Below are 20577 nucleotides of genomic sequence, written 5' to 3' on the forward strand. Positions count from 1 at the left end.
TTCCAATGTTCTCAGAGCAGCCATCAGAGAGAGCCATTCTCGCCAAGTTCGCCAAAGTTTTGGCCCCTTGTTTGGCCTGAGCCCCACTCTGCTTGGCCTACCTCCTCGCTCCTCCTACGCCCACGCCTCACTCTCGCTCTCCTCCTTTTTAAGTTTAAGTTTAAGCGTTCTAGTGTTTTAAGTGGCACTTGTTTTCCGGCAGCGCTTTTCTTTTTGTTTTTTTTTTTTTTTTTTTTTTTTTTTTTTAAAGTTTTTTATTTTTTTAAAAAATTTTGATCAATTAAATTTTTTGATCAAGAGGTTAGGATATGCCAGAGGTTAGGATATGCTGTGTGTTGTGTGAGGGTTTGTTGGTGTGTGGTGTGTGAACCTGTGGTGGGCCCCTGTAAGAGGGTGAGGGTAAAGTGAGAAGGTGGTAGAGTCGTGTGATCACGTGTGAGAGTGTCAGGCAGCGGGGGGGCGGTGAGGAGTGGTGAGGTGGAGGGGAGGACCCTTTTGAGAGTGTGGCTGGAGCGCCTGTGGGGAAAAGGCTTGGCGGTTATTTTTAATTTATATTTTAATTTTTTCTTATAGAGTTTATTAATCTACTACAATCTTTCTAATTTATCTAACGATATCTCTAAATCAACACCGGACCTACGTACCGACCGGACACTAATGGTAGATTTTTTCTACAGAATCCCAGCTCTGGTGGTTTATGATTGACATAATGATGTGGTGGCTGTTTCCTTTAACAGAATGAAGTTTTTAAAAGAATCATGTCCTTAGATAAAATGTGCACACCACTCCACTTTGGGTTCATTTCAGGAATAAGGCCACTCAAACACTGAGCTGAGCTGATTTGAATTCAAATGGTCCAAGACTTCCAATAGTCTCAGTTCTTGAATGAAGGAAATTACAGTCGGCTAATACTGTGGTAACCCAGATATCACGGTGGTAACCTGGGTGTCATAATTTGTCCTGTGTCCCAGGGTAATGGGTTCTTCCCACAACAGGCTCCAGGATCAATGTGAGAGATGGCCAATGAGGCCACGCACAGCTATAGCATATGCCTCCAACTTTACTCTTTAATGCTTGTTGTGCATTATGAAAATTGTTAATTTTAATGCTTCAGCTCAATTTCTCTGAGTATTTCTTTCCCTGATATGAGTATTGTTCAATGGTGTGTACAAACTATCTAACATACCCTTACTCAGTTGTATCAACCACACTGTCTGCTGCAAAATATTCTTGAATGTAAATACCAGTGGGCTGAACTTAATGCAATTTTAATAAAGTCTTTGGGCCTCAATACACATGTGGGTAAAATACTTTAGTTGAAAATGTTAAACAAAGCTTTCATCAACTGAGTTGGCTCTTATCAGAATTAAATTAAAACCAAAACATTTTTACGGAAGGAAGGGGAGGCTGGGTACATGGAAAGATATTCTAATGATGATTAAGACAAGAAATGGACTTGAGGTGGTCATATACATATGCTAATAGATGGACAGCTAAAGTAACAGTCGTAATTCAAAAATATTTACCAAAATATTTAAAGAGGTCAGGGCAAACAGAATCAGGTGGAGAAGTGGAATCAGAGCATTTGCTGGAGTAGGATGGAGTACACTAACAACAGACTGAGAAGTGGAGGATGCTGGGAAAGGTCATTGTACTGCAGCAAATTTGTAATGGATGACAATAATACAAATCAGGGATAGATGCTTATCTATCGTTCCATAACAGGAAAAAAAGCTACATTTCTTGGAAGTTGTGCTGAGGTAGAGAAATGAATCGTCAAAATAAAGAATGTTTATCAATCCCAATTTTGACTCATTTTTTTACGTCAACTCGAATTTCCAAAGAGAAAAATTTCCTGTTCGAGTGCTAATGAGAATACTGTGTATGATTTGGTTAATGCCCACCACCGTTAGTTTAGCCAAAGTGTTTAACCCACCCATGTAGTGCTTGGATACAATGTCACCCACCCAAGGTTACAACATTCTGTATGCAGGATTCTTCAGAATGGATCAACTATAGTATTTTGCCCACTTGTACATTCAGGTCCCATTTAGCTTGTCTCAAAAGCAATTCCTGGCATAAAAAGTTCCCTGGATGGAGTCAGTGTGTCAAGTAGATGCTATCATAGTGTGGATGGTTTATATGAAGCTGCTTAGTCACTTATGTATGTTCAAATCAGGCAAACTAAAACTTATACTGACATGTAGTTTACATATACAAAATTTGACTGATGTGAGCATACAAAGAATCCTGAAGAGGCAGCCTCACAACAATGCTCTGGATCACACTGTGCAGCCAGTTGACACATGCACTTCATCCAGGGACTTAATAACACTTTTACTCACCACACAACACAACTGCCATAACCAAGTGAGTTTAGACTGCCAGCTGTTCCTACCTCACCTACTTCATGCTAAAAAAAAATATGTAAGACAAGCATTGCACTAGGGATGCATCTTATTAGCAAAACTAAGTAAATAGTAATTGCCATCAACTAACTGTGCTTTAAACAGCATTGCACTGACTAAACTAAAACTGCTGGTAGTGGTGCAATTGTTAAAGCCCCTTTCAGTTCAATTTTCAGGAAAATGCTTGAATAAATACATACTGACAAGTGAAGGTCAATGTTTGTCTCTTAGATACTGCAGTGTCACATATTGTTTCTAATGATGAGCAGTGTCCATCAACACAGCTGAGTAAAGGGTGACTCCTGAAGAGAACCTTTACTCTAAGAAACATCTTTGCTCATCCCAAAATACTAACTGATTACAATAAAGGAATAATGGTATATCATATGATGCAATAAAAATGTATATAATGTAAATGAAATGTACTAGGTTTAAAACTAATAGATGTACTTACAATGCATGGTGATGTTTTGTATGTACACAAATAAAATGTAATGTTAATATTTTGACTTGAGCAAAGGCATTTTTTGTGAATCAAGGTTTTTCTATCAGTTCCACGATGATGTGGTCTTGGAAACAATGCATGCAGTGTAGGGCCGGCAGGAAACCATTTGTCCCTGATCTGTTATCCAAATCTACATTTGTATTCATGTCAGTGAAAAGTCTTTTTATGGGAAAATGACAAGAAGCATTCATTTATCCTACCACAGCTATGGCAGCAATAACAACACCTCTCTTTCCTTTAATATCACCTTACTTCAAAGGTTCAATAACAAGCTTGAAAACATTCTATGCACACTAAAGACTATGCCACAGACACATATCACAGACAAATGGATACCCAGCCTGATGCATCTTGAGTGGTGAGGCAGGAACATATGGATAGAGTACTCCTTGGCAGTCCTGGTGGCAGCTGGGGAGGTGGAGTGAAGCTTTGGGTTAAATAAAGTCTGTCTATACTCAGGGACTCTACAGAACAGCCAATACACCAATTTTTATGCTTTCTGGACTAGCCTTCACAGAACACTGCTACATATTTTAAGTGACAAACATTCTCATCCAAAAAAAACTGTTTTGGGTCTTCCTGTCCAAAGTTAACATAATTTTTCTACTTTTTTACTGAAAATTGCTATAAAAAAATTAAAAAATGATTTGGTCATCCTGTTCAAGTAATAAACAGCAAGCTCCACCACCACCACAACAGCTGCCTCACCAGCCTCATGACTAGCCAATTCTGTGCTGTGTCCCACCATCAATGTGTCATGGAACTGAAAGGCTTGACTATATATTGCACATATGCCTCAATTCACATACTACATTTGCCTTTTGAATTTAAGCCTAACATTAACAGTCATGTATTAAAAAGTAGTCATGTTACAAATTTTCCTAACATTACATTTAGAATTTTAAAGGGAAAACAAAACCTCACTTGAGGGAAAGGATTCACTGCAATGTAACAGATCTGAGAGTTAAAATCCTGAAAACAGAGAGCAGGAGGTACAGGAGACAACTAGAGACTCCTCAGTCATGGTAAACATTTGTAAAAAGTATAAAACCACATCACAAAAGTGATGATTGACAATTAAAAACTTCTCTGATTGCTCGCACCTGATTAGGTGTACTGAGACTTTTGAACAAACTTAACAAGTGGGGAGGACAGCAGCACGCCTTCCTTCACAGAAGCTGTGCTACTCGGGTGTAAGTACGATGCCGGGACTGCCAACTCCAGATGAAAATATAAAACATGACTAAAGGAACACCTCACAAGTATACATGTACATATATAAAACACACACACACACACACACACACACACACACACACACACACACACACACACACACACATACTACAGTCAGCAGCAGTATAAAACAAACTCAGGAATGATCGGAGACGTGAGCAAAATGAATCATGGTGGCGAGTGAAATGTAAAATAATGAGTAAAATACAAGCAATGAGTTATGACAAATTCACAGCTCACAAACAGCACACGTCTGTTGGCTGACAATGATTGAACCATAAAAAACATTTGCCTTTGGCTTGAAAAAGGGGAAGCAAAGGAAGCATGAGAGCTCCTTCAGCAACCCAGGAACCCCAGCAGGCCACAGGATAGTGATGCTTCTCAAGCACTTGTGCACCAGACACCAGGCCCGGTGCTGGTTAGAGAGGACTTACCTCAATGTGTGTATGTGTGTAGCCTTACTGAATAATGGAAGATGCTGGATAGTCTGTTAAATGGTAAAGTGTTGTTTCATACTCTTAAAAGAGCAAGAGATAGGTGAGCAGCATCACCAATGTGCAGGACCAGTGGCATATGGAGTAGGGCAGCCAGTTCCTTTCTCCATTGCCTTCATTCTCCCTAGTTATAGTCAACCAGGTACCTGTAAGGGATGGGTGGGCCTACAGACTGGCCAGTAACCCAGGAAAAAAATCCACTGGTAAAAGCTGGATCAAACCTGGGTCACCACCATTGTAGTGACTACCAAGTGAGCTAACGCCCCCTGTAGTGTGTGTTTAGTATTCCAGGGTGTGTTGGGCTGTGGCTGTGCTGGGCAGTGCTGGGGAGAGAAAGAGGGAGGAAGGAGGGGCCATCATACTGGAGTCTGATTGCGGGGAGACAAGGGTGTGTGGCGGCCTTGGTAAAACTGAAGTAGTCTCTCCACCGTGATGGCAACGCGCACTGTTCCTCGCTCCTCCAAAATATCATGAGCTGTGCATGTGTAGTCCTGCAAGTAAAGGTATAATGATAGCCACATGCTGCTATGCAAAAATAAGACATAAAACAAAACCTCTTAAATATATGTTTCAAAATAATTATGTGAATTGTAGGAAACATGAAGGTGCGAAAACCCAAGCCACTCCATGGAAAAGCAAAGTAAAAGTAGAAAATAAATGTCTTGCCACTATATATCTAAAAAAATGTGGACTGGATGAGACATGAAGGTGCAGACAGTGAAGCCGCTCTGAGGAAAAGCTACATGAAGGCAGACAATACAAAAAATATAATCATGTACTGACCTGTTCTGTTTTTAACCTTTACAGAAAAATCTAATAAATTGAAAACCATTTAAGTGGAATCAAAATCATTTATTGGCTGTGAGGTATAGAGTTAAAATAAATAACAAAATAGGGTTCTGGCAAACTCACCAGTAAAACATCTATCTTAGGCTAAGGAAAGTAAGCTGTGAGTATGGCATTGAGTGGCCCCTTCCTAGTGGTCCAGCAACTGATGGATGGGTGGAAGCATGCAACTCAATGTATTATTTTGGGCATCTTGGTGTTTGGCCTCGAAAGGTGAGTAAAGTGAGAATAGCAATTAGGAAGGAAGGATGCTGTACACTACACCTACAAAGAGAGATGTAGGCACAAGGTATCCCAACACAGCAGCATAAAAGTTGAATCATATAAGGATAACCAAGAGGAAGTAGGATATTGTTTTACATCTTGGTTCATGCTGCCATGTCTGGAATCTTATAAAAACCTTCCTTTCTCTGTTTCCGGAAATATGCAGAGTCCATAGCTAAAATTTAGTCGGGTATCATGACATTGCTGGTAAGCTTAATGCCCATCCATCTGTGTAGCTGCAGTGTGGTGTGGGTGAACGGATCAAAGTGTATGCCTGTCGGGTCTGTTTGCCAACTTGCACATGTCATTCCAATTAGCACCTTTACCAGGAGAAAAAATAACCCTGGAAACTAGCACTGAGGGTTGTAAAGATAATGTTTCTCAATTACTATTCCAACAATATTTCATGCTTGTATATTAGTTGAATTTTCCAGTATTTTTTCCCTGGTATGAATGCTAAATGGAACAGTACAAACTTGGTTAACATGCCTGCACAGAATGAAATAATATGTAAAACTTGCAAAACTAGCTGCTAAAATGTGTATGCTGCATAAAATCTGCCTAAACAATAATAATCATAATACAATATTGACAACAATACAATAACCAAGGAACATTTGCAGGTATAAAATATACATTGGTACTTACTCTTAGTTGGCCTTGTAAAAAGTTAAACTAAGGGAGCTTACAAAGGTTAAGTCACAGGTCTTCGTAGGGCCTTAGACTGTCTTTTTAGGAGTGTATAGAGGCAAATGGACACAGCTCAAGTAGTCTCTCTCTCTCTCTCTCTCTCTCTCTCTCTCTCTCTCTCTCTCTTCACACACACACACACACACACACACACACACACACACACACACACACACACGCACCTGGGTATAGCTTACTTTGACAAAAATCTTACTTAAATGGAGTTGAGAAATGAGGAATGTGACAGGCTAGAAAATTAGCACAAGGTAACAACCACCTTATTATGTTTTATCTTGCTCATGTGTATAGGTGCTGACCGGATGACAGCAAATAAAAATAAAGAAGCATCTTCATAACGTGACGGCCCTGTTTGTTTGATTAATTTACCGAAACTTAACTTGGTAACCGTAAACAAGTATAAACATGGGCCTCTAATCAAGTAATTTATATAAAGCTGACTCAATAAACATAAAAAATGTAAACAAGAATAACTGAACTACAGTGGTTAACTTGCGTACTTGCTGAACCCTGACTAAATAAACGTGTAAACAAGGATAAACATGAGCTTCTTTGGTTAGCTAATCTATGAGAACTTGACTCAGTAAAAATGAGCTGTGTGTGTGTGTGTACTTTTACCCACTAATGAATTGGTTTGGTCCACTCAAGATGCAAGGCTTGGGGCAGCAGTGTACTTGCTCCTCCAAGCCAACCTTTCCTCTACACTGCATAGTAAAACAATACAGGCAGCTCTCCTTGTGTGGGAGGTTTGTTCCTGGAGAAGTCTTGTGAAATGAATTTCACATATTGTAAACACTATTTTCTTTATAGGAATACATGTTAAGTCAAAGGTCAGCATTAATATAAGCAAAACATGTAACAAAAAAATTTTTACACTTCAAAAAAATGTGAAATTCACTCGTAAAACAAGGGCTGCCTGTACACCTGCCACACCTTCAGCCCTGCATCTACCCTGGACAAGGTGTGAAACAGCATAGCACATCATTCCATTCACGCCATGATCTACAATAGCTAATTGAGCCATCAGTGACTACTCTCAGAGTTTCTTCAGTCTGTCTGGGAAAAATGCAGTGTATGCAAGTACACATGAAAATGTATGAGTGTGTGAGACTACTAAGAACCTACTACAAGAATAACAAGTTCCTACCCCCCTGTTGTCTTCTTGATCCTTATATGGCAATTGTAAACACAGAATTCAGAGTCAGTGCTACAAGGAAGGCTCTGAGTAAGTACACTTTGATCATACATACAAAAGTTATGGGAAGGGCGAGTGAAGCCTCACAGTGAGCACGGCGGCTTCAAGTGCACGACACAAGACTGGTGTGTGAGACTCCTAAAGCACCTTTCTGGATATACTAATTAAGGTTGTCTCAAGACTAGATTGACAGTAAGTTTGTGCTACATGCAGCCACACTCTCATTCTCTTATCACAGGATGCTTCGTGGCTGCATATACCACAAGAGATACACAAGTGGACCTGACAATCCACTCCTAGAAACTGTCACTGTCTCAGTAAAGTTATGTGCTGCAAATACTCATGTAGAAGTCAGATAAGACTTTTTATAGCCAAATTTAGGAGGGTGAGTTTAATGTGGACAATACTTTTCTAGGTTTGTTAAACGTGTTCCTCAATAAAAATAATCACAACTATTTTGGAGGGTTGTTTTATGTTGATACTACTGATCTGGAGGGGTTTAAGTTTATCCCTCAATAAAGCATGTCTCAGCCTGGAGGAGGAGGGGGCAGTGACTTATACACAAGTACTTACAGTTTATGAGTCAGCAACTGTTTACTGAAGGACACAACACATCAGAATGTGAGACAAAGCTGCTTCTGCTGCTTGACTCATAATGCAACTACCAAGCACTAGTTGTTGGATGCTGTGTTACCAACCACTGTGGCTCTGGTGTGTGTGCTGGTGGTGGCAAGACCAATGCTGTCTTGCCAGTCACAAACAGATCAAGACTAGATTCAACTCATCATACTTGGCATTTTGTCTTGGCTGAAGGAACATCATATATACTCATATGAAAGTTAATTTCTGAATGTCTTTTTCCCTTTAGGGCTTAGTTGAGAGGCTTAACACGTACCTGGCTACCACTCTTCTAAAGGTTACATTTATTCAACCCAACAAATCATAGCTTTGAGGGAGGTGGGGTTGATTTTTACACGAGACCAACTTTTACACAAGTATATATGGTATTTACTGAACACTCAGAGATATGTCTCCATCAGCAACCCTGGCAAAGCCTGCTGAAGTATGACTGCTACAAGAGTGATCAACTTAGAAATGCTTGTTTGTTTCCTTGGGGCAGTGAGGTGCCGGGGCCAGTGAATGCACCTCGCCCGATCACACCCCACGATGGATAAAAAGGATCATGTGTACACATTAACTCCTGAGACCAATAAACGCAGCCACATTCAGCGCAAAATATCACATGAGCATGAATACTATAGACCTATTCATATGTTAAGCTGTTCATAAATTGGGAGGATCAAAACCTATGTGCCATCCTCAAAGGAACAACACCAACCTCCTCCTCTTATATGGATTATTTAGGGAAGTTTATGACTGACTTTGATGCAACACTAATGACACTCCAAAGTGACCTCAATGTTGTTGAGGATGTAAATAAGTGTCTGTTTATAGTTCCACTTGCTATCATTAGTAAGTTGTATATATTGTATGTATGATGCCAATTAAAAATCTAATCAAATCATCACACTTAAATTCTAAGACTAGTGACTGAGTATATTGGGCTTGGGTGTTGTAGTGTTGGGGTGTGAGGTGAGCCCAGGGACCACCAGTAAGGGCGACTGGACTGATGTAGGAGACAATATAATGTATAAGGAATAAGCATAACCTAAGAATTCACAGATCTGATTATATCACATTGGCGGGCTGACTCATGGTGGCTCCAGCAAGGACAGAACAAAGGCTGTGATGCCGCCAACTATACACGGCATCCTCACCCTTGGATATGGAGTCAATCACAAGCATTAAGCACATTAAAACCAAAACTTGGAAGCTGCAAGTGAAACTACACACAGCAAAAGTCCATTAATCTGAGCTATCCAGATCATAATGTGAATTCCTGAAAACAGGAAACCATAATTAAAAAGGAATCAGTTGTTCAAATTCCTGAAGGCTTGAACTTATGCAATAATAACAACTGTCCAAACTCTGGAGTGCAGGAAGTTATGCAGAAGTGGTAAATGAAATACCCACTAGAGGAAATTTCAGAGGAAAATTCTTACATAAAAACACTGAAGGGGTGAGACAAAACTTTCCTTGAGCAAAACTTCACAGAAATTTTCAAGATAATGAGATGCAGACTATGCAGATCATTTAAAAATTTATAGATATTTTTTAAATGACATTAATGGACTTGTGCTGTACTGAAGCTGTTCTGTCCTGCTTAACATTAGTTTAAAATGCTTTTAATGCATAAACTTATTATACAAGCACACAATATAAAACCATATTTTCTAGTATATAATTATGATTAATATACCTAAAAATGCCATTTTCCAATGCATAAACTTAATAATACAAGCACACAAAAATATAAAATCACTTTCCTAGTAGTGTATATAATTTTCATAATAGACCTAAGCATCTCAGCAGTAGTAGCAGTAGTAAACACCTTACCTAACGGAATGTTACAGACTGAGGGTACAGCAGCTTGGTTTGATTTGACTACACAGCAACTTGCTTTCAACAAGGCATCCAACTGTCTGTGATCCTTTATTTGTGTCTGTGTCTGTGTCTGGATCCATGACTGAAAAATCATGTAGGAAATGGCTGAGAAGCATCCACTGATGATCCTACCAGAACTATGGCCATGGCAACACTTCTCTTCCCTTTAAGATTGCCCCGACTCAAAAATTCATAAGTTGAACTTTAAAAGATACTTGATGGACACTCCATGCCATGGACATGGATCACAGACAAATGGATGCCCAGCCTATCACACATCCTGGCCACCTCCCTCCTGGCCCTCTGTTGCTGTGTGGTGCCCTGCTGTGTCCTGCCTCTAACAATGCCCTCTTAATGCCCTGGATGGTGTGTGTGGCACTGGGGAGGATGAGTCTAGCAAACAATGCTCACGGCATGAATCCTCTGTCTTGTGTTGGAGGGATGGAAGGATCTGTGTTACTGGCTGGTGTATGTGTGTGTGTGTGTGTGTGTGTGTGTGTGTGTTAGGTAACAATTATGATGTATTGGTCTTCCAGTGATATGTAATGCCCACCTCTTGCTATTCAATTACTTACTTGGGCCTAGAATAAAAGCATGCACCCATGATAATAATAATAATAATAATAATAATAATAATAATAATAATAATAATAATAATAATAATAATAATAATAATAATAATAATAATAATAATAATAATATCAGGCACTTGAGAGGGGATGAAAGGCAGTAATTGACTAAGATCAGGCAGGATGCAAGCCAACAGATGAAGGTTAGGCAAGATTGTGAAGCTTTAGCCTTTGTACAATACTCTTTATACACACACTCACCCCTCTCACTCTCACTCTCTCATTCTCTCTCTTCTCTTCTCTTCTCTGTCTCTGTCTATATATCTATCTCAGTTGGGATGGTGAATGTTAATGTAATTCATGTTGTGTTGTGTAGTGTTGTAAGGCTGGGTAAGAATGAATGGAGGAAATAAGTTGGTGTTGAAAGGAAGGACAGAAGGAAATGCAGGAGAGACTGAAGGAAGGAAGGAGAATATGGGCATAGAAAGGAAGGAGGGAAGGACAGAAGGAAAGAAAGGAAGAATAAAAAAAAGGGCTGGTATAAAGTGGAGGGAATAAGAGCAAACACAACCCCCCATTTCATCCTCTCTAGAAAACTGATGTAGGAAAGCGAGGGAAGGAAGACGAATAAGAAACGAGGATATAGGATCAAAGGAATAACTAATGGAAAGGTGAAACTAAGGGGAATATAGTGGAGGAAATAGGAGCAAGCACAACCCCCCTATCATCCTCTATGGAATACTGGGGCAAGAAAGGAGAGGGAATGACAGAGTGGTACATGAGGGATAACTATGATGTAAAGGAAAGAAGGCACAACTATGGATGAGGTGAAGGAAAAGGGATCAGAAACACAAGTAAGGGAATAAGTTGATGTAACCCTTGCTCTCGTCCCTTCTCAGGTTCCAAACACAGCCAAACCAACACAACACAGCAAGAACATACATTACCTTACTCCACTTCACCCAGACTCCTCCAGCATTGGGATGAGTAAAAAAATAAATAAACTAACACCTAGGCCCAAACATCCCCCTCCAGGCCCCTTCCTCTTTCATATTGGGCATATGTTTGAGGTATTCATTGTGTGGTGATATGGTAAGTGTGTGAGTGTGTGAGTGTGTGTGTGTGTGTGTGTGTGTGTGTGTGTGTGTGTGTGTGTGTGTGTGTAGGGAAGGAGGGGAAGAGAGATGTGGTAGGGCAGGTAAGTAAGGGTAAGACAGGACTCAGGAACAAGGCACAGTCAATGACTCAGGGTACAGAGGAGTAGCGTCAAGAAGCCAAGAACACGTTAAGAACACGAATGAGTCTCCTGGACAGAGGTGTGTTAGGGCAGGTTTGAGGCGGCCAAGCACGGTCTGTACAGTCTCTCCTCCACACAGCGAACACCACCACTCTCACTAGGGCACCACAGAGGCCACAGCACGACACCACCAAAGTCACAGCCACAGACGAGACTTGCTGTTACGTCTGCCCCCCAGAGCTACCCTCCTCAATGGCCCCTGACTTCTAATATCGTATATAATCACGTTAAAGTCCAAATTTTGAGTGATTCCTTTAAGGCCAAGTTTAATGGGACAGCTTAGACATGGATATTACTTCTCTATGGCCTAAATCTATTCCTCAGTTGAAGGAATCATAGCCTTGGGAAGTTTACTTTTGCACAAGTAATGAAAACAAGTAATGATAATAACAATATACTGCTTGGTGACGGAAAATGCAGCCATGAATCAGAAATGTACGACAGGTGTGAATGGGCTCAACAAAGTAAGGACGTGGGGATATATCAATGTGAGCTACATCATCGGGAGGGAAAAGAAAATCTGGGGGGCAGCGTTGGCACGACTATGGCATCTACTCGTCGGGGGGAGGGTACCAGGCGAGTAACACGACGGTGGCCAGGAAGATACACATTAGCACACGGGACAGAGTACGCTGGTCACGGACGCCAGACTCCTCCTCTGGGGTGCCGAGGCAGAGGAGATCCGGGGCGGCCCCATTGAACTTGCTCGCAAACAGGGACTCAGAAGGGTCGACAAGGAAGCGGACAGTTGTTAGCACGCGCTCTGGGTCAAAGTGTGTTACGATATCGTCGCATGCACACACGCGCGCCTGGAAAGAGACACCAGCGCGGGGTGAGACGGGGGAGGGGACGGGGCCTAACCTGCTCCCCTGGGGGTCCTCCGTACCTTCCCACCAGCCCCAGTCACCTGTGAGGGGTACCCACTACTCACTACCCACTAGCCCACCATCACCACCATCACCTCCACCACCACCACCATCATCACCACCCTGCTCCACTCCATGCTGCAGCAACCAACACCAACACTTCAGCCCCTTTCCCCTTCTCCTGACATATGCACTTGCTTTAGGCAGGTTCAGCGTTTCCCTTATGAGGATTAAATGTCCTACTCCATGCTGCAGCCTCCATCACTGTTGCCGCCATCTCCACCATCACCATCACCATCATCACCATCGCAGCCCCTTCTCTCCACACATGCACTGGTTTAAGGAGGTTTAGCACTTCACATCTGAGGGTTTAATGCCATTATACTTGTTATTGCTAAAAAATAATGGTTTTAAGGGAACACGGGAGTCCCACTAAGAGGCGAGCGTTCCCCCATGCGCTACTCTACCCCTCGCCCCGGCCCACAACACAGGACGAAGCAGAACACACAAAACTTAAGTAAAAAGCGATGTTTAAGAGAACTTAAATAAAACTAAAAACTATATTATTTCCACCAGCCATGCAAGAGCTTTGAGAGAGGAACAGAGGAAGGAAAGGGAGAGTGAACCACTACTCTATACTACACTGCCACCACCACCACCACCACCACTTACACACACACACACACACACACACACACACACCAAGGTTGCCAAGTCACTGTTGGGGCTTTCATGACAAATGTAGACCTCCAAAGAAGTCCAACATGAAAAAGTGGTGAGTTTGAATTAATTAAAAGCTACATCATCTGTAAACTTAAAGAACTCTGTCTGATATATAAAACTGTACCCAATCATTTCCAAAGACTTCCAGTTGAACCAATTTAGAAACAGCCAAATTAAGTGGGAAAATGCAACCTTTGCATCTGCATGCATGCATGCAGGCATGGACACACACACACACACACACACACACACACACACACACACGCACACACACACACACACACACACACACACACAGAGCAGTTGCCATCCTCCCAAACCAGGAAAGGGACAGTGTGTGAGTGGGAGTGAAGGAGGGAGTGAGCGTGAGGGAATGACAGGAGGCAGAGAAAGTGACACCATTCTGAGTCCCGTCACGGCGGCAACATGGCCAGCACTGTGCCTGTGTAGTGCTGCGTCTATCTTGGCCTGGCCCTGTCTACCGGACCCGGAGACTGTACTGTGCACCACACGGGAGGCAGGACGAGTGGAGGGAGGTAGAGGTAGACAAGGCGGTGAGGGTAAGAGGAGAGGACATAACAGAAAGTAGGATGAAGACATTAGAGCATACTAAAATGTGTGGTGTTCTAGATAGTGGTCCAGCTTGGGTGTAGTGGGTAGGGGATGCATGGAGGGAGGTGGGGGAAGATGAGGTAGAGAGGGTGAGAAGAGAGGATGTACTGGATAGTGGGCTGAGAAAACTGGGTCACACTAAAATGGCACCGGATACTTGGAGGGATGTGCCATGAAGTGTGTGGGAGAGGGAAATGTAACAAAAACCAAGAGCAAAATAATAAAGCTTGCAGGTGGAGGTACAGACATCAGGGTGATGGGAGGGAGAGGCTCAGGAGAGACTGTTCATGTTCTTGGCTTGTGTTGTTTGGCTTCAAGGCTTTTGTTTCCATTCCTACCATTCTGGTCATGCTAATTTTAGATTTTTATTCTCGCAAGTTAGTCAACATCAAGAGCTGAATATTATTTGATTTGTTTGGTAGCCAGACAAGTACACATATTCAATACAGTTATGGGTCACCTGATTTAACTACTATCATAAACCCTTCACCTCTAACACAATTCTTCAAATTTTGACAAAATCTAATGAGCTGTTGCATCTATCTTGGCAGGACTCCCCCATTGGTGCTGGGAGGTTGGGGGACACACACAGTGGACACTGCTGTGGAGGGGAAGGTGGGGCTGGGGTGTGAGGGACAGGCAAGTGGTGTGGTGGTGGCAAGATACTGGCAATACTGTGGAACAATGCCTCCAACACACACTTACACATTCTCAGGGATACATACTGGATAAAAACACTCTGAAATGGTTCACTATGAACGCAAGTTACTGTATATACTTGTGTAAAAGTCTAACTTTAGGGACGCTTTTTGAAGGACATTTTCGAGGGAGGCTGATCTGTACACTGTTACATTTCTGGGTGATCAAATAGAACATGTAGCCTTAGAGGGGGCAAGGGTTTCACCTTTACAAGGGATCCACTTTTACACGAATATACACAGCAGGTAAAGGGGTGTAACAGTTACTGAAGAAGAGACTATACACTAGAAAAAGTGGAGGCATAGAGTTGACATCAAAATGTTCTGGAATCATCCTAGTAAAAAACTGAACACTGTGACATGACAAGGGACTCAGGGGAAGGCAGGAGGAGAAAGTGGGCAGCTGCAGTCTGGCAGAACCAAACACAGTCATACAGGGTGATGTCAGAACAGTCAGACTTCCTGTGAAACTATAGTGGGCATTTTTATTCTAAGCTTTTCTTGGCCCTTCATCTATCTCCCTAAACACAAAAAAATGAGACATCTGATCTTGTGTTTAATCTCTCAAGTCTTACTTTAAGCCTGCTCCTAAGCTGGCATGATTGCTCTTCCCGGTATAACTGTATATTTTCTGTTCTCTGAGTGTGTGTACTGTGCTAGCCCATCATTAAAACTATATTTTGATTAAAGCCCTAAACTGTTAGTATCAGTGTTAATAACTTAGTAACATCAGGAATAAAACAATCTGAGGTAAGTACTTAGTACATACACTCAACATTTCCAACAATGATTAGTTATGTCTGTTGTGTTGCAGAACTCTGATGGACGTGTGAGGTTATTATTTATCAGTGCATACAAGACCTCACACGCTTTGGATGAACCAATGTGTCTGTTAGTGCTTGGTGCAGTGAACACACTCAGGAGCAATGTATAGAGTGTGTGGCCTGAGGGTGTGTAGTAGTGGGAATAAATTACTGAACAAACCTGAGGATTTCTGGCAAGGTGTTTCTCAGCAAAGATAACGAAGGCGATGAAAATATACAGCCCAGTAATGGTGCGTGTGTGTGTGTGTGTGTGTGTGTGTGTGTGTGTGTGTGTGTGTGTGTGTGTGTGTGTGTGTGTGTGTGTGTGTGTATATTTTTACCTATTTGTAGTATACAGAGCCTGAGCTCAAGCTCGGTAAGTTATGTCTGCCAATCTATATTTGTCCAGCTCTTCCTTCATATTATGGACACTGCCTGCTTCAACAATGTCTTTGCTAAGTCCATTCCATGTATTCACACTCCTGTATGGGAAACTGAACTTCTTTAGGTCTTTCAAACAAGTCCCTTTTCTCAATTTCTTACTGTGTCCTCTTAGTTTCCTCCTCCCTTCCATCTCGCTTAAATCATTTCTATCCAGCACCTTCATTCCAATCATATTCCTGTACAATGCTATCAGGTCTTCTCTTTTTCTTCTTTCTTCCAGTGTTGGTAAGCACAGTTCCTCTAATCTAGTCTCGTATGGCAGGCTTGATAGTTCTGGTACCATCTTAGTTGCAATCCTTTGAATCCTTTCAAGTTTCCGTATGTCCTTTTTCTTGCGTGGTGACCAGACAACTGCTGCATACTCCAGCCTTGGTCTAATCAATGTTATTATTTTCTTCATCATGTCCCCATCCAAGTAGTGAAATACAACTCTAATATTTTGCAGCAGACTATATGTTTCTCTGAATATCTTGTTTATATGCTTCTCAGGTGTCAGTGTATCTTGTATTATAATTCCTAAGTCTTTTTCTCCCTTCACTGTGTTGATGATTCTTCCTCCCATCTTATACACTCCACTTGGTCTATTTTTACTCTTGCCCATTTTCATTGTGACACTTCTTTTCAGTGAATTCCACTTCCCATTTCTTAGTCCATTTATGTATCTAATTTAAATCATCCTGTAGTTAATTACAATCATCCTCATCTCTTATCTTTCTAAGCAGTTTGGTGTCATCTGCAAACATACTCACGTAACTCATTACTGTTTCTGGCATATCATTTGTATATATGTGTGTGTGTGTGTGTGTGTGTGTGTGTGTGTGTGTGTGTGTGTGTGTGTACGTGTGTGGGTGGGCAGGCATGACTTGTAAGCTCATAACAGTGCATGTGGCAGTAAAAAACAAAACATAAAACAATAACACAAGAGTAAGGCCTGAGGGAGGGAGACAGACACAACCACAGCATGACATGACTCAGCCTCCTGCAGCCAGCATCCTAGACACAGGCAGCAGCAGTAACAGCGGCAGTAACAATATGGCCAAAGGAAGGAACAGCAACCAAAACATAAAAACAAATAAATACTAAGATAAACAGAGAGATATAGAGACAGACAGATAGATAGATAGACAGAAAGATACATAGACAGCAAAATAGGTTATGAAGGTAAAAAAAAATTGAAAAATATATAAAAAAGAAATGAGATGAGACACAAGAGAGAAATGGAGGAGGAACTGAAGGAGGAGAAGTAGAAGAGGAGGAGGAGGAGAAGGAGGAGGAGGAGGAGGAGGGAAGTGAAGGGAAGGTACTCACATCTTCCACTCCAATTCTCCGACACGCCTCGAGGAAGTTTTCTACGTTGAGTCGACACTTCGCTATCGTCAACTTTGGCTGGAAGGAGAGAGAGAGAGGAAGTGAGAGAGAGACAGAGACAGAGGAAGAGAGGGAGAGAGGGAAAGACAGAGAAAGACAAAAGACAAAAAATAGCACATAACATCATTACTCTTCTATCAAGTATTCATCTCTCATTTACAGGAATAAATACTGAAAAAGGAAAAATGATCTACTGTAATGGAAAGCAGAGTCATTATTTAAGGCATCACTATTACCAAGAAGAAGAGACATGTTTGGGGGGAAATACCTCAAAGTCAGGAAAAAAATAGTCTTAAAAATATGATACAAAAATAGACATGAATTCCGTTAGCATTGAAACCATAAATCTAATCAAGTTAAGAGGAGGCAAAGAGGCATGTCACCTAAAGAGACAAAATAAGCGAATAAATAAGATAAACTAAGGTAAAATAAGATGAAATAAGTGAACATAGAGAAGTGACGTGGATTTAGAGTAGTGAGGTGGAAACAGAGAGATGGAAAAAGACAAAGGGATAGAATGATGTAAAGAAATAGAAAGAAAAGAGATAGAAAAAGGAAGAGGGAAGCAGAAAGAGAGAAAGAGAGAAAGGAAATAAGATAGAAAGAGAGAAAGGAAATAAGATAGAAAGAGGAAGAGAGGGAGGTAGAAAGAGAGAAAGATAGAAAGGGAAAGAGATAAAAAATGTATAAAAAGAGGAAGAGGGAGATTGAGAAAGCGAGAGAGCAAGAGAGCGAGCGAGAGAGAGAGAGAGAAAGATAGATATATAGATAAAAAATGACAGAGGCGGATTCATGGATGCCTCACCACGGCGGGGGATGGAACGTGGATGGACGAGACGGATCTTGGCCGCACGTGGTTGGCGAGGTGGCAGAGGACGACGCCATCCATCAGCGCCGAGGAAATGTCGGCCGGCAGCGAGACCTTCAAACGCGTCTCAATGATCTGCGGGCGAGGGTGGGCGTGAAGGTGTTTGTTTGTACGTGTGTGACTTTTACAGGACTGAGTGGACCCAAGCTGCCCCATATATATCTTTCTCTCTCTATCTCTTTCTATCTTCCTATATCTTTGACTTTTTTTTTTCTTTCGCTCTATCATTCTATCTCTTCTTCCTTTTCTATCAATTTCTTTTTCTAATTCTCCTTTTCCCTTTCATTATTTCTCCCTCTTTCTCTCTGTCTTTCCCTTGCTGTCTCCCCATCTCCTTCCCTTTCTATCTATCTCTTTCTCTCCCTCTTTCTCTCTTTCCCTTTTTATCTCATTCTTTATATCCCTTTCCCTTTCTGTTTCTCTCTTTCCTTATCTCTCTTTCTCTTTCTATCCTTCCCTTTCTATCTTTCTCTTTTTATCTTCCTCTCTTTCTACCTCCCTCTTTATCTTTCTGTCTCTCTTTTGCTATCTAACTCCCTCTTTCCCTTTTTATTTCTCTCTCTCTCTCTCTCTCTCTCTCTCTCTCTCTCTCTCTCTCTCTCTCTCTCTATCCCACACTCACAGTTCTCAAGTTCTCCACCAGTTGCTTCTCATGCTGTTGTTTCTCCAGTTCCCTTCTGTAGGTGAAGCTGAGGTGTGCTGCGTCAGGGTCAAAGGGCCTCCCTCCACCACTCCTCTTCCTCGTCTTGGTGGTGATGGTGGTGGTGGTGGAGGCAGTGGAGGGCGCCGTGACCTTGGCTGTGGTTGTGCCGCTCCCTGTCCCTACCCTTGAGGAGGTGTGGTGCGTCGCTGATGGGTAGTTGTTTGTGTATGGACTAGAGTAGTGTGGGGGGTGCGTGGTGGAGGTGGTGGAGGCAGGGTGTTGCTGTGTGGTGCTGTGTTGGTGGTGGGAGTTGACAGTGGGCGCACCAGCGGGAAAGGAAGGGGATCCGTCACCGGAGTCGAAGCTGGCGTTTGGGGAGGTGGGGGACGAGGAGCCTTTGCTGGGGCTGACACGGGACTGTAAGAGAAACAAAGATACCTTAAGCATCTAGGAAGTAATGATGACACAACGTACTCTGTTCACATCAACACTGCAAATAAACCCTACTCACGTTACCCCAGCAACCACCAATAAGATTTGCATTTGCCCAGCATTCACCAAACACATGCAGCCTGAGGTAGAAAGGGAGTATGACTTGCTTGTGGATTAACCAATGGTATACCCTTGATGGGGAAAGTAGACAAGCTTGTTTACTATGGTGATGTGAACTGAGTATAAAGAGGTGCTGGTGGTGGGGATAGGGCTCTGAAGTGATGCTGTGGAGGTGAAATTAAGACACCTCTGCATTCAGGAGGTGATGAGGGGGCAGTGAGTGGGGAGGTGGTGGTGACAGGGGGCTCTGAGTGGTGCTATAGAGGAGGGGTGCCACGATGCAGGAGACACAGCACACAGAGACATAAGTGCACAGCATCTCTGGGTGTTGTCTGTGTGTACAAGGATGTGCTGTGCTGGAGGTGTGTGGAAGGCCTGCACCAAGGTGACAGGATGGGTGTGCAGTGTCTTGTTAGTAATGAAGAAAATTCCTTCACCACATGAGGCAAGGCTGAAGGTGACTATAACCAAGGGCTGACATATACAAGCAGTGCTGTTTTGGTCTGTTCTCAAGACCCAGTTCCCTCCATAGAAACGGCATTATAAATGGTAGATTCTAAGTGAAAAAGACAATAGATTTTTTATTTTTTCTAAACACAGATCCACAGATCCGTGAGAGTTCGAGAAGGGCGGCGGTGGTTGGCCCTGCCTGTTACTGACGTGGAGGAGTTTCTAGTGACATTACTGGAAATAAATGCACCACTGCTTGTATAAGCCTCCCTTCACATGCAAATTTCACAAAGACTATCAAGAGTCAATGGGAAATATACAGACATATGTATACCTTGTACAGTAACCATCAAACAAAGAGAGGAACGTCCAGGGCACAGGAACCTTCATCTGCCACAGCCTATCCGGGTGACGGATGAGGCAGAGAAGAGTGAAGACACGACACACCACACGGTGCAACACAACATCATGACCAGCAGAGGACCAGAACATCGACAACAACAACAACAACAACAACGACCCA

At 42.2% G+C, this 20577-nt stretch overlaps 1 protein-coding gene across 7 annotated transcripts in view; it reads right to left on the reverse strand.

Annotated features, from left to right (window-relative positions):
* Nucleotides 1-2876: 2876 nt before the first annotated feature.
* LOC127000708 (DISP complex protein LRCH3-like) overlaps nt 2877-20577 on the reverse strand; it is a 98587-nt gene continuing 80886 nt past the window's right edge. For 4 of the 7 annotated variants that reach the window (XM_050864720.1, XM_050864719.1, XM_050864724.1 and 1 more), the window contains 4 exons: nt 19032-19469; nt 18347-18484; nt 17482-17559; nt 5481-12836 (listed from right to left, as the gene is read on the reverse strand). In XM_050864720.1, the coding sequence (XP_050720677.1) occupies nt 12579-12836; nt 17482-17559; nt 18347-18484; nt 19032-19469 (912 nt within the window). In that variant the 3' untranslated portion in view covers nt 5481-12578. Of the gene's footprint in view, nt 5135-5480; nt 12837-17481; nt 17560-18346; nt 18485-19031; nt 19470-20577 lie in introns of those variants that run through there. The other 3 variants (XM_050864726.1, XM_050864725.1, XM_050864723.1) reach the window with 1 other exon arrangement.

This window comes from Eriocheir sinensis, chromosome 19 (assembly GCF_024679095.1).
Source record: "Eriocheir sinensis breed Jianghai 21 chromosome 19, ASM2467909v1, whole genome shotgun sequence".
NCBI classification, from domain to species: Eukaryota; Metazoa; Arthropoda; class Malacostraca; order Decapoda; family Varunidae; genus Eriocheir; species Eriocheir sinensis.